At 38.1% G+C, this 16,907-nt stretch overlaps 1 protein-coding gene across 2 annotated transcripts in view; it reads right to left on the bottom strand.

Annotated features, from left to right (window-relative positions):
* Window positions 1-5,037: 5,037 nt before the first annotated feature.
* Window positions 5,038-16,907, bottom strand: part of LOC122799896 (E3 ubiquitin-protein ligase RNF14-like) — a 692,373-nt gene continuing 680,503 nt past the window's right edge. For both annotated transcript variants that reach the window (XM_044069277.1, XM_044069278.1), the window contains exon 8: window positions 5,038-6,190. In XM_044069277.1, the coding sequence (XP_043925212.1) occupies window positions 6,187-6,190 (4 nt within the window). In that variant the 3' untranslated portion in view covers window positions 5,038-6,186. The remainder of the gene's footprint in view (window positions 6,191-16,907) is intronic.

Genomic DNA, 16,907 nt, shown 5'->3' with positions numbered 1-16,907 from the left:
GAGAATCACTGTTGCTTGGACTAAAACAGAATCACCACAATTTTTTGAAAGACCACTCAGATCTTCAGAAGAACTCTAGACATCAAAGAAAAGGATGTAAAAGCATACAGAAACATTCCCATCCATGGGAACAAGAAGACATTTGTCTTCCAGGCCTGTTTGTAAGGAGTCCTGGAACAGAATGTCATTAACTTTCTGATCTGAAAGGAGGCAAACATATCAATTTGATGTGTTCCACACAGTTGAATCAATTCTTGGAAGACCCTAAGATGAAGTTTCCATTTGTGGGAATTTGTCCTGGTCCTGCTGAGCTTGCCTGCAATTAGGTTTTGCTCTGATGGAATGTATAAAGTCTTCAGGGTGCAAATTAAGCTGAGCTGTTATCTCCCAGGCTGTTATGGCTAGTCTGCAAAGATGGTAGGATCTGGTACCCTCTTTTTTATTTATGTACCACATCACTGTATTGTCTGTGAATATTTACAGAGGTCCTTTTGACAAGAGATTATTTAAGGCTTTCAAAGCATTGGTCACTGTCAACATCTCCCTAACATTTCTGTGCTTCTATCTGAAGGGTTCCACAGAGCTTGCACTTTTACTCCTTTAGAAACTACATCATACACCATATCTGATGCATCTGTTATTACAAGTGTCATGATGGTAGGAAGGGAAGGTGGGTGACCTGGATTGCAAGAGATTGAGTCTATCCACTGAAGACTCTCCCTTTTTAGAAATCTCAGAACTGGGATCTGAAAAGACAGACGGTGCAGCTGCTGAATCCATAGTGATCTGAGGTACTATTGTATTTTCCCCATGTGGAGCCTAACCAGAGAAGCATGGGAATCACAGCTTCCATGTATTGTAAAATCCTGAAAAATTCCATTGCAGATGCATGGCTTTGGAAACACTCAGAAATAACTACTGGAACATCTCTACTTTGTTTGGAGGAAGAACAGCTCTTCCTGGGGTAGAATCCATTAGGTATCTCAGGAATGCAATTCTCTGAGAAGGGATGAGGGAACATTCCTGAAGGTTGGTTTGAAAACCCAAGCTCAAAAGATGATTCTGGACAGTTTGTAAAGACTCCTGACAGCTAGAAAAAGTCTGCAAAGATAAAAGAAAAATCCAAATATGGAAAGATATGAATACCTTGAAGCCTGTAATAAGCAATGTTTGGAGCAAGACACTTTGTGAATACTATTTGTGCTGTGGAAAGACCAAAAGATAAGACAGAGAACTGAATGTAATCCAGACACAATAAACCTTAAAAAATGCCTGAACTGTTTGCCAGTGTGTACTTTAGATCTAGCTTTACAATAAGAGCTACAGTGGGGGTGGAGGTTATAGAAGGAAGAAAGGATTGAAGGCATAACATTTTAAACTTGGGGAATCTTGACCAAAAAATAGAATAGGTCCAGTACAGGCCTCCAGGAGCCTTCTCTTCTGGTACCCCTGAATGAAAACCTTTGCCCTAGTTCATTAACTATCTAGGTCAGCATCTGGTGCAGAATGGGCAGAAAGAGAGAAACCTGATTAATTGGGCAAGTCCCCTAGGAAGTGGGGGGGCGGGGCTTCCCATTGCCTTATATAACCTTCCTGGATTACCTTCAGAACCCATTTGTAACAATCTGGGAAGATGAAGTCTCAGAGTGATGGAGAGGTTGTCAGGTTGGGAAAAGACCCTGAACAGACAGATAGTCATGCTGACCAAGAGGGATGTTGCTGACATTTTGAGACTTTTCTTTCTTTTTAAAGCCTTGTCATTGCGTTTAAAAAATTTGTTTGCTGGCACCATGCTGTTTAAACGGCATTGAAAGGGGGAGCTGGGGTAGAAGAGAAATTTTTATTTCCTTTTTAAATGGAGGGTTGAAAAAGCTGAGTCACTCTTTGTATTAAGTTTCCCCTCTCATCAGGCCTATGCTGCAGAAGGGCCAAACAGAAATTCCTTATCTACAGGAGAATTTAAAATTTCAGTTATAACACCTTCAGGAAGATTTTGAGAAAGAAGTCAAGTTGCTCTTCTCAACACTGACAGAAGTAATTGCTTTGAGGAAGAATCAATAGCGTCATAGGCACACTTTAAAATGTGCATAGTTATTTGAAATGTAGATGCAATAGAGACATTCAAGGTTTTTTAACCTCAGAAGTGGGAAGGCTGAGTACTGACTTGTACATGTTTTCAAAAGATAACAGTAAAAACTTTAGCACATAAACGTGATAGTTACAATCCTGAAAGTCAAAGTACTAGAGGCATACATTGTCTTTATTAACTTCTCTACTGTCTTCCTAATCCATGTCAGACGGAATGGGGTTGGAAGCAGTAAACTGTTTTGCAAAAGCAGTTTTGGATAAAGAAATTGCAGATGAATCGCTTTAAGATTTGAAAACAAAGGCTTATGGGACTGAGGTAACGTATATAATCTGTTAGACTTCCTAGGAGCAGAAGGCTGGCTATCAGGTAAGTTAAAAACTATGAAAAAAACACATTATCTAAAACAGGCAATACAGGAGACAGGAGGAATAGCTGTAGAATTTGGCATTTCTAATTGTAACAAATTATACATTTTCTGTGCTACATGAATTTCATTATGCTTCCAGTGAGAAACTACTTTCATTCTAGATAAAGTTTCTGAAAAAGATAAATCTTCAGAAGGGAAATCTGAAACCGTACTTTCATCAGAATCAGAATGTTCAAACTGTGAAGAAATTCCTGAGGTATGGCTCTCTTCCTGTAATGTCTGCTCTTCTGACTAAACAGCATAGGCCTGATGAGAGGGGAAAGTTAATACAAGTAAGTTCCTTAACAAATCCCAGTAAATCCACTCTGCTCATAGAGATAGTACCAGAAGACTTGAAAGATCCCTCACTAGGCTCCCCTTTCCTCAGCAACTCCCCGGAAAAAGACCAACTATCTGCGGACATACTAGTACCAGAAACAGGTCTCTCTCCTATTCTGGCTAAGTGAACAACTTTCAAAAGCCTCTTCAGCTGAGACCAAAAAGAGTAGTTCTCCCTTGCCTGCCAAAGGCATATCTAAAGCTACTGAGGCTATGACTATCCCATAATCTTTGGTGTCTGCATATACTATACCAAGAGGTCAGGGGTCAAAAGATGAGTGGTCTGAAGAAAAAGAAGTGGCCACAGCACAGTCACCCACAAGCAAATGGGGGCAACAGGAGCTAGACTAACATCCAAAGACTCCCTGACAGCTTTACTGTTCTTCTGGGCAGGGAAAGATGGAACTGTGGAGTGCAAAATCTACTCCATCGGAAAGCTGAGAAGTAGACCTCAAAAGCTGGTGGCAGAGCCTGGATGAGTCAGTGTAGTGTACAGTAGAGGACAAATGGATCTGAGATAAGTAAACCACTGACAGTACCTCACAAGCACACTATCCTATCTTCAATACACAAAACTTGAGTATAAATCCTGTCAAAAAATGGAATTTCTCTCAAAAAATGTTCACATGAGCAGTCACACATACATTCCCTTTGAAATGCAATGACAGGCCAAAAAAGCAATACATTTCCTAGCAAAACCATATATTTCTGTCAGAAACCCACGTTTTCTTCACTAAAATAAAATTAGTGGAAGGTTTTCCCCAACAGGGAGCTTATCTACCCAGCATTGAAGGACAGTTACATGGGGCCCACTGAAAAAACACTCTTCCACTGCAAAAATGCTCTGAAGCTTTTTGCACTCCAACTGTCCTTGTATGGAGCTCAGCTCAAGATCCTGATAGTGAGGGAGGGTGGAAAGGCACCCTTCAGCTTTGAACGTTTTCCAGTCTTCAGGGGTAGGGCCCATTAGGCTTAAGCTACAACAACAGCCATCTACAACTGAGCATCTTATTAAATATTCTGAAGGCAGAGGTCTATGAAAAACCTAGTATGTTCCCTGTGAGTTTCTGAAATGTCCTTCTAGCTAGAACAGAAAAAGTTTTACATAGCTTGGTCTCTACACATATGTGAAGGCCATTCATTCCTACAGCATCTGTGTGTGGGTGGCACATGTCCACAAAAGTCTACAATATGTTTAGATCTCCTCTAAAGTTAAGCTAAGATATGTTACCTGCAGACTGCAACATCTCTGTTGGTTGTAGATGCTACCTCATGCATATTAGTGGCAAACCGTAGCACTAACAGTTGATGTATGCTACAACATGATGGACTGGCACTACTTCTAGCATTCTGGCTGTCCACAACTCCAATAATGTTGATGTCCTTTATCCTCAAATAGTCATGTGTACAGAGTTGCACAACTGCTCTCCTTACAGTTATAAATTGCAGCTATGTTCACCTCGCATACACTGGCATATCATTAGGACCTTATTTTACTACCCCAATTTTATTTGTATACCATCTTGTGGTCATATGTGTATTTCTTTTGCAGTGCACTAGTGCTCCCTGTACTCTAGCATAGTGTTGTACTATGAATCACTGCCAGCCTATGCCTAGCTGCACACTGACATTTCCACTGTAGGTGTTCACTATGTAGCACACAACATATCTATGCATCCCACCCTTTGCAGTTGCCTTATGAGGAAAGTGAAAAAGCCTTAAAAACTTTTGTACATAAAATTTTCAGATATCAAGAACTACCAATAAAATAACAGCATCACTGTCCCACACAATAAACGCAGAGTGTTTGCTAGTAATATAAAGTGTTGTCCACCAAATGCACAATTTAATGTACAAATAAAAATGCATGGATTATTGTCCAACTCAGCCAGTAAATGGAAAAGGAATAAAACGTAGCACATATTATGACTGTGTCAAGAAAGAAGTAAAGCATTTACAGTACTCAAAAAGGGTCAGACGTGATGCAACCTTCTCAGTCCCTCTCACCAAACTTAGTTTAAGCTGTCATCAAATACAGACAATAAATTAAACTACACCTAAACAATGTAGCCACACTGAGATGTAACTTCCTAAACATATAGATGTATGTCCTGAGTATCCAAATGAAAGCATAAGCAACAAAATAATGATCACTTAGAAACACGGAGAAAGTATGAAGTAAAACACTTTATTTCTGCTGGCATGAACACAACCATGCCTTTGACTTCATTGTTACATGAACGATCCCTTATATTCCTTGAGGAGGAATGATTTTATGAAGGAATTAATCAGATAATATGTAGATAATTTACTTCCACTCTTGTTTTAATAAATATCATATTTCAATTACTGTCTCAGCTATGCTTGCTATGATTTGTGTTGCAATTATTTTATGTTTGTCTCTGGAACAGTGACCAGTTATTATGTGTGCATTACATAACAAAATCACTTTCATGAAGGATTTTTATAAGCCAAGGTGCTGGAATGTTCAAAAAATAGCATTGGTAGTGGCACACACAGCATTTTGCAGCCAATTTCTACCTTAAGCGAGTGCTGTTATACTATTATAACTGGACATACACTCTCTCATACAACAACACATAACCCTGTGAAAAAATATAGCATGTAAGTTCCACTAGACTGGGTACGCAAATGAAAAGCCTGAATCAAACAGAATGACAGAATTTTTATTAAATGCTTGTTAGCAAAGCAATGCAAACCCACTTCAGCCAAAAAATATTATACTGTATACAAACATTTTGCAAATTATATACATTAATCTGTACTATATTTTTTATCAATGGTCTTATATTGTGAATTCTGAAATTAGCTCTTTAGAAAACATTCTGATCACCTGCCATTTTTAATAGTTGTTACTATTGTCAACCTAGTCCATAAATTAGCTGATGTATCCATTCCATGTTATACACAGTAAAACACAGTTAATTACAAATTTACTTAACAATAGTGGCAACTTTGTTATAACTTTATCCTCTGCACTGGCATGCTTCAACAATGCCATTGTCATAAGCATAAAAATTCATTAAACTAGAATGTTATTCAGAGTACAACCAGAATTCAATTGGCTTTACTTCATAGAGAGAGAGAATAACCTTTATTACAAAAGGAAACCTACAACTTGGAAGTAACTACTGGCTTTGTGTGAGAGTTAAATGCTACTCAAAACCATCTGTCTTTGTGTCTTCCATACTAAGTATGGAATGAAAATGTATTTTTTTCCATCCTTGAAATTCGCTGTTCTTGTTTACTAAACTTAGCTTCTGTGATGACAAAACAATCCTGATGTCCAGATGGCAGCTTTTGCAGAGTGATGTTTTCAATTCTGATCTTATTATCTGAAAATTACAGAAAATAATGTTTAACTTATAATCTACAACAGTATATAGTATCTTCAATAATTAATATTGAGGTTCAGCCTTGTTTTTCTGCAAATTTGTTTTATTCCATTTTCCTTAACACAATAGGTCAAACTGGTCAAAAACTTTCTAAGTGATAGACTATGGCAACACAGCTCTGACAAATGAAAGTACAGATGGATATATAGGTGATTTCAGTTATACTTAGGGCAAACATAACATGCTAACAAATACAGATAATTACAGTCACAAGAATCACAGAATACCAGAAAATCCACAGTTAAAGCAGTTTAACCTATAAGTATAGAATGAGACAGTGAGGTCAATGATAAATGTAGAAAGTAAGTGTGTGTTACAAATACATGTACATATTGCGCATGCTTATTTGATATATTTGTGTGCAACAGAATAGTGTGATGGATCTTGCCAAATGGTATGATACAGTACAATGCAACAGACCCATAAAATTATAAAAGACTGCAAATATTGATGCAAATTTTGTATACAGAGAACTATTATGGTGAACTGCTGTATTATGACTTTAAATTAACATGTTTAAACAGAGAGAGAAAAGTATAGTTGTGTAAGCAAACTTAGCATAACAGTAGATGTTCAACTGATCATTGCTGCAGTAGCCATAGCTATATGAGTTATATTTTACCATGGATATAACAGATGTCCAGGTTCCAAAGCTTCAGGGCACCTTCCACATGCCCAAACTGTCAGATAGGTTAAGGGGAGCTGACTAAAATACAAGTTTGGGTGTCAAGCCCTCCAAAGCTTTCCTGACAACAGAGAGAGGGAAGCTAAGCCCTGAAAGGGCAATGCTAGGAAGAACAAAAATAAATAACCACAACCTGGTATAAACAACATACCAAAAACAAAGGGGATGGAGGGAGGGAGCAGCTACTGCAGCACTGTTCACTCAAACATCTACTGTTAGGGTAAGTTTACTTACATAACTGCATTATGTTTATCATATTGATTAATGCTGTAATAGCCTTAGCTATAAAGGTAGTTTATCCTAACTCAGTACATTTGGGATGTGGAAGGAAAGGTGTTCAGGAGCTATTGGAGAATGGTCCTTGCAAAGCCTGATTTAGACCTAGAAAGGGAATCAGGCATATAGTGCTTTGTAAGAGTATGTAAAGATGACCAAATTGCTGTTGCTAGAATGCTTCTAGAATCCAGCCCTTTCCAAAATGCCATAGATGAAGCCAAGGCCTTGATAGAGTGGGCCTTGATCCTGCCTGGAATAGTTTTGTCATGGTGAGTACAACAAAAGGTAATATATTCTTAGACAACCATCTGGTAATAGTCTGTTTTGACACAGGTTGTCTGTTCTTTTGCATTCACAAGAAATTAATAATTCAGCCAAAGATATAAAAGATTTGTTTCCTTCAAGATAATACCCAAATTGTATGTGGACACCCAAAATATGGAGTATCATTTCTCCTTCATTTTTTGGTTCAGCAAAGAAAACAGGTAGATGGATAGTTTGGCTTAAAGTAAACTTGGATACCACATTAGGCATAAAAGAAGGATTAGTTTTCAAAGAAACCCTGTCCCTGTGGAAAATTAGGTTTGCTGACAAACCATAAAAGTTTGCACCTCAGATACTCTTCTAGCAGAGGTCAGAACAACCAGCAAAATTGTTTTTCATGTTAAGAACCTCAAGTCAGCCAGGTTAACTGTTTGAAATGAAGCAAGTGTTAGCTTCTCTAACACAAAATTAAGATCCCAAGGAGGGATCACCAGTTTTCTTGAAGGCCTCTTTAGTAAAACTTCTTTCAAAAACATTTTGACATTACACTGCACTGTGGTGGTGGTGCTGCGGTAGTGTTGTCGCCTCACAGTAAGACTTCCTGTTCGATTCTCAGCTAAAGCGTCTTCTGTGTGGAGATATGCATGAATGGGCGTGCCTTCGTTGAAGGTTGTACGTCAGAGCTGGCAAGTCGGTACGTAAAAATCTACTGCCAATCATTAACTGTATTGAAATAGGAGGATCCATGGGCAGACACTGAAATGGCCAGTAAACGAACCTTTTTTTTAAACAATAAAAAGAAACATCTTTATTAAATTATCACTTATGACACAGGCAATCATACATTTATATAAATGAAAACAAACCACACTGACATATTTTTAGTTGCAGACATTATACATCACTTATAATCTGTCTAGTCATTGTCAGTCAAACCTTACAAAGCTCATTCAAATTCTGCCTTCTTTTAAACTTCATTCCTCCTCCAAAACATTATTCTGCATGTACAGTACCCATAATTCCCATTTTTCTATGTAATTTGCTCCTACCCTTTTCTAAAGATCCCATTTCCAGTTGTTTTATCTCTTTATAATCACTACTTATAGTACAGTTGGTTTAGACTTTGATTTCCATTTTCTAGTAACTGCTTTTTTCGGCAGCCATCATAATTAGATTCAGCGAAGCCCTATTATGTCTAGGGAATTCCAATTCTGTATCACATCTCAAAAATTCATTTTCTTAGTTAGACCAATTTGCTCACCTAGTGTTTCTGATACAGCAGTCTACAGAAAATTGTTAACGTCTGCCAGCTCATTACACTCCCAAAAATATGGTCATAATTACCTCTTTCTTCCCCATCACACCTCCAACACTTGCTATCTAACTGAAGAAAAAGTCTACTTGTGGTATAAAAATACCTAGGTAAATACTTCCAAGAAAGATCCTAAATCTTCTAGACTTTGTTACATATTTGGGAGTCATATCTCCCATTGTTTCTTTCTGAATTGCTTATCAAATCTCTCTCCCCAATCCTTTTTAAACTCATCTGATTGATTCTTATAGTTATCATGCAATATTGTATCCGTTCTACTAATCATACCTTTTTAACAGCAACTTCTGTTCTATATTCTACTAAAAACTCTACCATTGCTGGTCTTTCGCTTAGGATCCCCCTATTTCTTTCTCTCTGACTATACTCTATCAGTCCTTAATAGGGAAGGCAACCTCTAGCCTGCAGTCTAAATAAATTCTTGGCCTCTCCCCAGTGTATTACCTCTCCCTGTTTGCTCCCAATACCTTGGTTAATTTGCCAGTTTTCTCCAGTAATTTCCAGACCCCTCTAGCCTACTCTCTGTATCCCTAATCGAGTCATCTCTATTGGCAGAATCTCCTTTCTCCATTCCCATGTTGGCTTAGTTCTTAGAATACTTTTTGCTAGTTTATGAAGTTAATATTCTGCATGGTTGTTGTTATTCTCCTTAAGGATCTGTATCCAAATTCCAGTCTTGTTTCTTGAGCTCCCCATGTTTTGTCATCATGCCTTTCCACTTTGAATTATAGCTTTCTGCTTGTGGTATATGTAGGGGCCTTAACTGTAACTCTGAAATACCCATCCAAATCAGGTGATCCCAAACCATCTTGTTCTATTGGAATCATCAGCTTATCCCACTTGACTCTTGCCATCTTCCCCTTTCAGATAAAATCCTTCAATTTATTAATTGCTGTCCACAACCTCCCTTCTGGTTAATAAAAATATGCCTGACCTGTGCATAAAACTAAGGGTATTAAAACATTTTTGACTGCTTGTATGTTGTTATCTATATCCATAAAACACAGCTTCCAGTTTCTCAGTTTTTGTATTCTTTTGTTTAGCCTCATCCCACATATCTTAGCTGCCATAACAGAATCTTTTTTAACAGATACTCCTAAGTACTTAATTGTATCATGTCCCCATAAATATGGGTATTGCTGAACCAATTTGTGTGTGGGTACACAGTTTACTGCTATTGCCTTTGTTTTAGCTTCATTAACTTTGTATTCCAAAAAGACTTTAAACTGTCTCAAAATGTTCCACAAAACTGAAATGTCCTTGTAGGGTTTTATCAGGTATAAAATAATACCATCTGGAAATAAAGCCATCTTTTTCTCGACTGCCATACCAATTATATCCTTGAATTTCTGAGTCCCTTATTTTCTTTTCCAATGGTTCTAAATATAACTCAACTAACAAAAAGTAAATAGGACAATCCTGCCTGGTTCCTCTGTTCAAACAGAACTTATCAGAGAGGAATCCACACACTTTAATTTTCACCTCCAATCCTTCATATATCCTCCTAATCAACCCTATAATTGTATCACGGAATGAAAATTCTTCCATTGTAAGGCTCATAAAATACCAGCTTACTCTGTCAAATGCTTTCTCTGCATCAAGACTTACCAACAACACTGGCATTTTCTTCCATTCTACTTCCCTCTGGATCATCAGTGTTCTATTAATTTTGTCAAGTGTTTGCCTCCACTCCACAAAACTACACCAATCCACATCTATCAATTTTGGCATCACCTCTGCCACTCTTTTAGCTTTAGTTTTAGATGGAATATAAATACATGCCAGTGGACTCCTCCTCCATTTCCAGTAGCCCCTTAGTACTACAAATCTACCATTATTATTTTTTTCCTCTTCTATCACTACTGGAGCTCCTCTTGCAAGTAATATAAGTAATTTCCTTTTCCTCTGTCTCAGACATTCCACTGAATAACCATATTGAAATCCTTTCTTTATCAAATTCACAGGGTTTATATTAAATTCTCGATATCCGACAATGTCGAATCTGACACTGATGACACGAGAATAGTGAAACTGCAGAACATCGAGCAAGTAAACGGAAATCTCCTTAAGGGGAGATTTCCATTTACTTCAATGTAGTGCGGTCTCGGAGTTGGTATATTTAAGTAGCGGTTGGTGTGGGGGGGTGCAGGGGGGCTTGCCCCCTCCTATACCGTTTACTTTTTTTTGTTGTTTTTATTTTTTTTTTGAACATTCGATGTTTTAACAGTTTGATCACTAAAGGTCAACCTTTAGTGATTCAAACTGTTAAATATTCAATGTTCTAATATAGACCCAAATTCACATGCTCAGTTCTTTCCAAATGTGTTTCCTGTAGCATAGATATTTGCACTCTGCACTTCTTAATATAGTCCAGTACTGTTTCTTTTTTGTATATATCTGTGAGAACATTCAGTTTTAAAGATAATATAGAAAGCGTAATTATGATAAAAAGTTATTTCCACCTTTTATGTGTAACAAGTTTTTTATATGTCAAGTTCTGGCTTTTGTGATGAATGCATACATTAATGTTTGGCAGGTTGATCTTTTATCATCGTCATCATCTTCTTTCGGCTGTTCCCATTAGGGGTCGCCACAGCGGATCACCTGTTTCCATTTCTTCCTGTCCTCTGCATCTTGCTCTGTCACACGAACCACCTGCATGTCCTCTCTCACCACATCCATAAACCTTATCTTAGGCCTTCCTCTTTTCCTGTTATCTGGTAGCTTCATCCTTAGCATCTTTTTCCCAATATACTCAGCATCCCTCCTCAGCACATGTCCAAACCAACGTAATCTTGCCTCTCTGGCTTTGTCTCCAAGCCTTCCAACCTGGGCTGACCCTCTAATATACTTATTCCTAATCCTGTCCACCCTCGTCACACCCAATGCAAATCTTAACATCTTTAACTCTGCCATATCCAGCTCAAACTCCTGCCTTTTTGTCAGTGCCACTGTCTCCAACCCATATAACATAGCTGGTCTCACTACCCTCTTGTAGAACTTCCCTTTCACTCTTACAGGTACTCATCTGTCACAAATCACTCCTGACACTCTTCTCCACCCACCCCATCCTGCCTGTACTCTCTTCTTCACCTCTTTTCCACACTCACCGTTGCTCTGAACTATTGACCCCAAGTATTTAAACTCATCTACCTTTGCCACCTCTACTCCTTGCATCCTCATCATTCCTCTATCCACCCTCTCATTCACACACATATATTCTGTCTTAGTCCTGCTGACCTTCATTCCTCTTCTCTCTAGATCACATCTCTATCTCTCCAGGGTCTCCTCCACCTGTTCCCTACTCTCACTACAGATCACAATGTCATCTGCAAACATCATAGTCCATAGGGACTCCTGTCTGATCTCTTCTGTCAACCTGTCCATCACCATTGCAAATAAGAAAGGGCTCAGAGCTGATCCTTGATGTAACCCCACCTCCACCTTAAATGCATCCGTCACTCCCACAGCAGAACTCACCGCTGTCACAGGTTGATCTTTTATACAGTTGTTTATTGTCATATCCATTTCAGCCTATGCCATATCTTTCAAAACTTTCTGTTTTAGTGTAAACCCTCACACACAAAAAACAAACACGCCCCAATAACACTCCTAAAATCTATTAACTTAATACTAACATCCACAGCTATGTACATGTTCAAATATTGAAGTTCAACCCTTCTTGTAGGAACAGTTGTCCCAGACTGACCGCCACACTCACAAACTTGGATTAACCAAGAAGAAAGGTTATCCATGCTTAGAAGCATAGTACAACCTGTGCTTCTACTTCCACTAAGTGCTGTCTGTTTTTGTATTATCTTTATACCTCTTGCAGATTAGAAAAAATATGAATGCTTTCAGATACATTATATCACACCCATTGAAAGAATGATGCATTCTGCTTTTATCGGCCCTTATCAGATTGTCTCCATTGATATGTGAGAAACAGATACATAGTTGCCTCCAATACAAGCACTCATTTATTTGCCAGAGAAAATTTTGTAATTATATTCAGTGTTCTTTTTTATTTGCTTTTCCTTAAAACTTGTTACTAGATCAAGCCAAGGGCCTTAATCTAGTCATTCCCCTATGCATACTCTTTTGTTCAGACTTTTTTTCTCTTTTTACATTGCAGCGATTATATTTCCTACAAATGAACAAGGAGAAGAAAGAAAAATGAAAAAAAAAACAGGGGCAGCTGTTTACTTTAGTATCTCTATCAAACTCAAAATTAACTGAGTAAGCTTTACTTTAGAGTATGTGGGTTATGTCATGCATTATAAAAATTCTACTGTTAAGAACAAATTTGTGTTTTACTTATAGTTAGCTATTTCCTTCCTCTTCTACTCTCCTAAATATTCTTCCAAATATTAAAGACATGAAGTAGAGCATATGCTTTGGATTCCTTTACAAGTTTAATTAAGTCAAAGAAGCCTAATATTTCCAGGTTTTCTTGTTCTGTCATGTTTCACAAATACAATTAAGGCTTTGTAATCCCACATTTATTTATCAGCTTTCGAGTTGCTGGTTTTATTCTTGTTGATCTCCGTCTCCCAAATCCAGTTCTATTGTAGTTCTTCTAATCAAGTCTTGTGATTTTTTTCTGTCTCTCAAGCATTTGCCTTTGAAATATTGGAAAATGTTTCACTGGCACAGTCTCTTTATGGGCTTTATTACCAGAATAACAACAAGCAGAATCTCCTTCTGTTCAATAGCTCACTTTTTGTTGAAAAACACTTGTATTTCCTCCTTAGCATGTTCTGCAGCAAAAACAAAAAAAAAAAAATGATTTTGACCCCCCCCCCCAAGAAAGAATATTCTGAAAATAGCTGGAAAAGGCAGCTTGAATCTCACTCCTGCTTCTCGACATTCCCGGATTATTGTAATAAATTTGCTTCTCTTCTGCCTGGTGTATAGTGAGTAATCATTTTCTACACTCTACTGTCTCCCACTTATAGTACTTTGCCCTTCTGCAACAGTTTTGTCAGAATCAACACTTTCGGCTGGTAGGATTGCATCTTTATTATTAAAGGTCTAGGTTGGTTTCTCAATGCAAGGTTTGGAGCATACCCACAATGTGCCCTTTCAATTAACAATTCTTGCTGTGGAATACCAGTCCAGTTGCTTATTTGTGCTTTCATAAATTAATTTAGTCTGTTCCTTCAAGCTTCTCTGGTACAGCAGCAAATCTCAGGTTTTCCCTACATGCTCCACTCTCTAATTGTATTACTTTTTGACACATCTCTTCCTGAGCAGTCTCACATTAAGCCAGTCTTTTCTTCATTTCAACCTCTGATTTATGCAGTTTTTTCACCTCATTTGAATATCTGTTTAAAGCTTCTTCCATTTTTTCCAGCCTTTTATTATTTGAGCTGATGTGTTCCTTCACTGTTTCATTTATTTTAATCAGCTTTTTCCTCTAGATTACTGGAAGTCATGTCTTGCACCAAAGTTGGAGCTTGCACTGCTTTTTGATGAAAAGCTGCAGACTTTTTCCCATTCAGTGTTTTCTCTTTATTTTTGTGACTGATTTTATTTCAGGTTCTCTGAATTTCTTTTTTTTTTTTTTGCTGGCATCCAGGCACTGCACTAACTAGCTAGTTACTCAAATTTACCCAAAAAGGCAAGTTCACTGATGCTCTTTTCTGAGTTTCTCTTTTCTCACAAGGAGAGATGAAATTAAGCTGTTACTCAGACTGCAGCCATCTGGGAATTCTCACCAATAAATTAACCTTGATGAAAAAGTAAGAAAGACCATAGGACAGTAACTCACACAAATATTGTAAAATCAGAGAACAACCAGCCCTGAATGTGTGCTGGTTATGTTGTTGGCACCAACAAGAAAAACTTTTCCATTTGCTAATATATGATTTTTCTAGCAGCAGGTTTTCTTACCTCCATTACTGCTGCTGCATGTCATCAGTAAAGAAGTGCCTAAAAAATTTAAGACCCTATCATCCAGGCAGCTGATTGAAGTTGATTGGTGTTGGTGTGTACCAAACACTTTTGTTCTGTGGGTGTAGACCCAGTCTGTGGGGAAGCTTGTATTAAATTCCTCTGGCCATTGACAAAAGAAAGGAAAACCATGGTTGCCTGGGCCAGATGGGAGTCACCACAATGATCTTCGTAAGTACCCTGGATATTAATTAGTAGACAGAGTGGGAAAAAAAGGAAAAGGTATTTGTTTTCCAGGCCTTTTTGCATTCAGTCCTGGAGCAGAATCTTGTCATCTGATTATTCAGAGAGAAGGTAAAGAGGTCTACTTCAGGAACTCTCCACAGACAGAACAAACCTTGGAAGACCCCAGACCTAGTTTCCATTTGCAAGGGTCTGCCCTTGACCTATCAGCTTGTCTGCCACACACTTATTCTCTGACAGAATGTAGGATGCCTGTAGAGTGAGATTGTGCTGTGAAACTATATCCCAAGCTGACATAGCTAACCAGCAAAGGAGGGGTAAGACTTGGTACCCCCATGCTTGCTCATGTACCATATGACTGGTATTGTCTGCAGCAACTTGAAGAGGTCCTGGTGACTGAAGATGATTTATAGAGTGAGTGCCTTGACCAGGGCAAGCATCTCTTTTATATTTATGTGCTTGCATCTGTCATTGGTGTCCCACACACCTTGCACTTTTATCCCTCCTTAAATTTCTCCCCAAGTAAACTCTCATGAGTCTGTGGTAAGTGACTATTTTGTAACAAGGAGGACGATGGGAGTCCTGGATTTAGAGATATCTGTTGTCTCTACCAACAAATTATCCTCTGATAAACCCCACTACTGGGATTTGAAAAGACAAACGGTGTTGATGCTGGCACCAAAGAGACTTCAGATATCATTGTATCTTTCTCACATGGAGTCTTGACAGGGGAATCATGAGAAACATAGAAGCCATGAGAGCCAAAATCCTGAGGTATCCCCTCACAGTCACTGAGGTCTGAGTGAAAAACAGTAAAAATACACCTAGATATAGATCTAGTTTTCTTGCAGAAGAAAAGCTCTTTAAGCTGTGGTGCCTAGTTGATACTCCAGAAACACAATCCTGTGAGATGAGAAGGATTCAAGAAAGACATCTAAATGTTGTCTTGGAATCACAGCTTGTGTATGAGATCTCTCATCCAAGAGAGAGATTTCTGACACTTTGAAAAAGACAGCAAAGATAAGCAAGTCATCTAAATATGAAAAAATATGTGTATATCCTGTAGCCTGCAATGAGCTATAACTGGATCTAGACAATTTGAGAACACTTTTGGTGCAGTGGATACTTCAAATAGTACGGCAAAAAACTGATAATGTAATCCGAACACAAAACTTTAAGAAATACCTACAATTTGGATGAACAGGGATGTGATGATAAGCATCTTTTAAATCTACTGTTACAAGGAAACTTGTATGAGGAAGAAGAGGTGACAGGTTATGAAGAGACATCATTTTGAACTTGGGAACTATCACAAGGTAGTTTAGGAAAGAAAGATCCAGAACTGGTCTCAAAGCATTTTCTTTCTTTGTCACTACAAACATCCTTGAATAAAAACCCCTTCCCACCTGGGAAGGGAGAACTAGTTCTAGCACTCCCTGGAACAGGATGTGATGAAGGACAGCTGGAAATAAAAGAGTCTGGTCTGAAGGATGAGGAATTATCCCCTGGAAAGAAGTAATTTCATCTCACTGCCATCTGTAACCTTGATGAATGATGTTAAGACCCCATTTATCTGAAACTGGCTATTGCCAAAGAGACAAATGGATATTCAGATTTTCTGTAAGGCAAAATGAGGTGCCAGGGTGGGAGGAGCGAACAAATCTCTGAAACAGTCATTCTGACTTATTGTACTGTCCTTGGTTTTGGATGTTTCCATAATTCTTCTTGGAAACCCTTGCCATTTCTTCTTAAACATCTGTTTACCTGCAATTTTTGAGACAGTTTATTTTGTTTCTTGCCAAAATTGGAAGAAGAGTAAGAGAATCCCTTGGAAAATTTGTAAAATGAGGGCTGAAAAATCTTTAAGAGACTCCCTGCATTAGCTTATGCCTTTCATAGGTTCATAGGTTGATACTAGGCTATCTGCCTTAGGGCATTTATAAGCCTAGCCAGAGTGTGTTTGG

Source organism: Protopterus annectens, chromosome 4.part0 (assembly GCF_019279795.1).
Source record: "Protopterus annectens isolate FY-2018-M chromosome 4.part0, PAN1.0, whole genome shotgun sequence".
NCBI classification, from domain to species: Eukaryota; Metazoa; Chordata; order Ceratodontiformes; family Protopteridae; genus Protopterus; species Protopterus annectens.
This window is presented reverse-complemented; position numbering and strand designations above follow the sequence as displayed.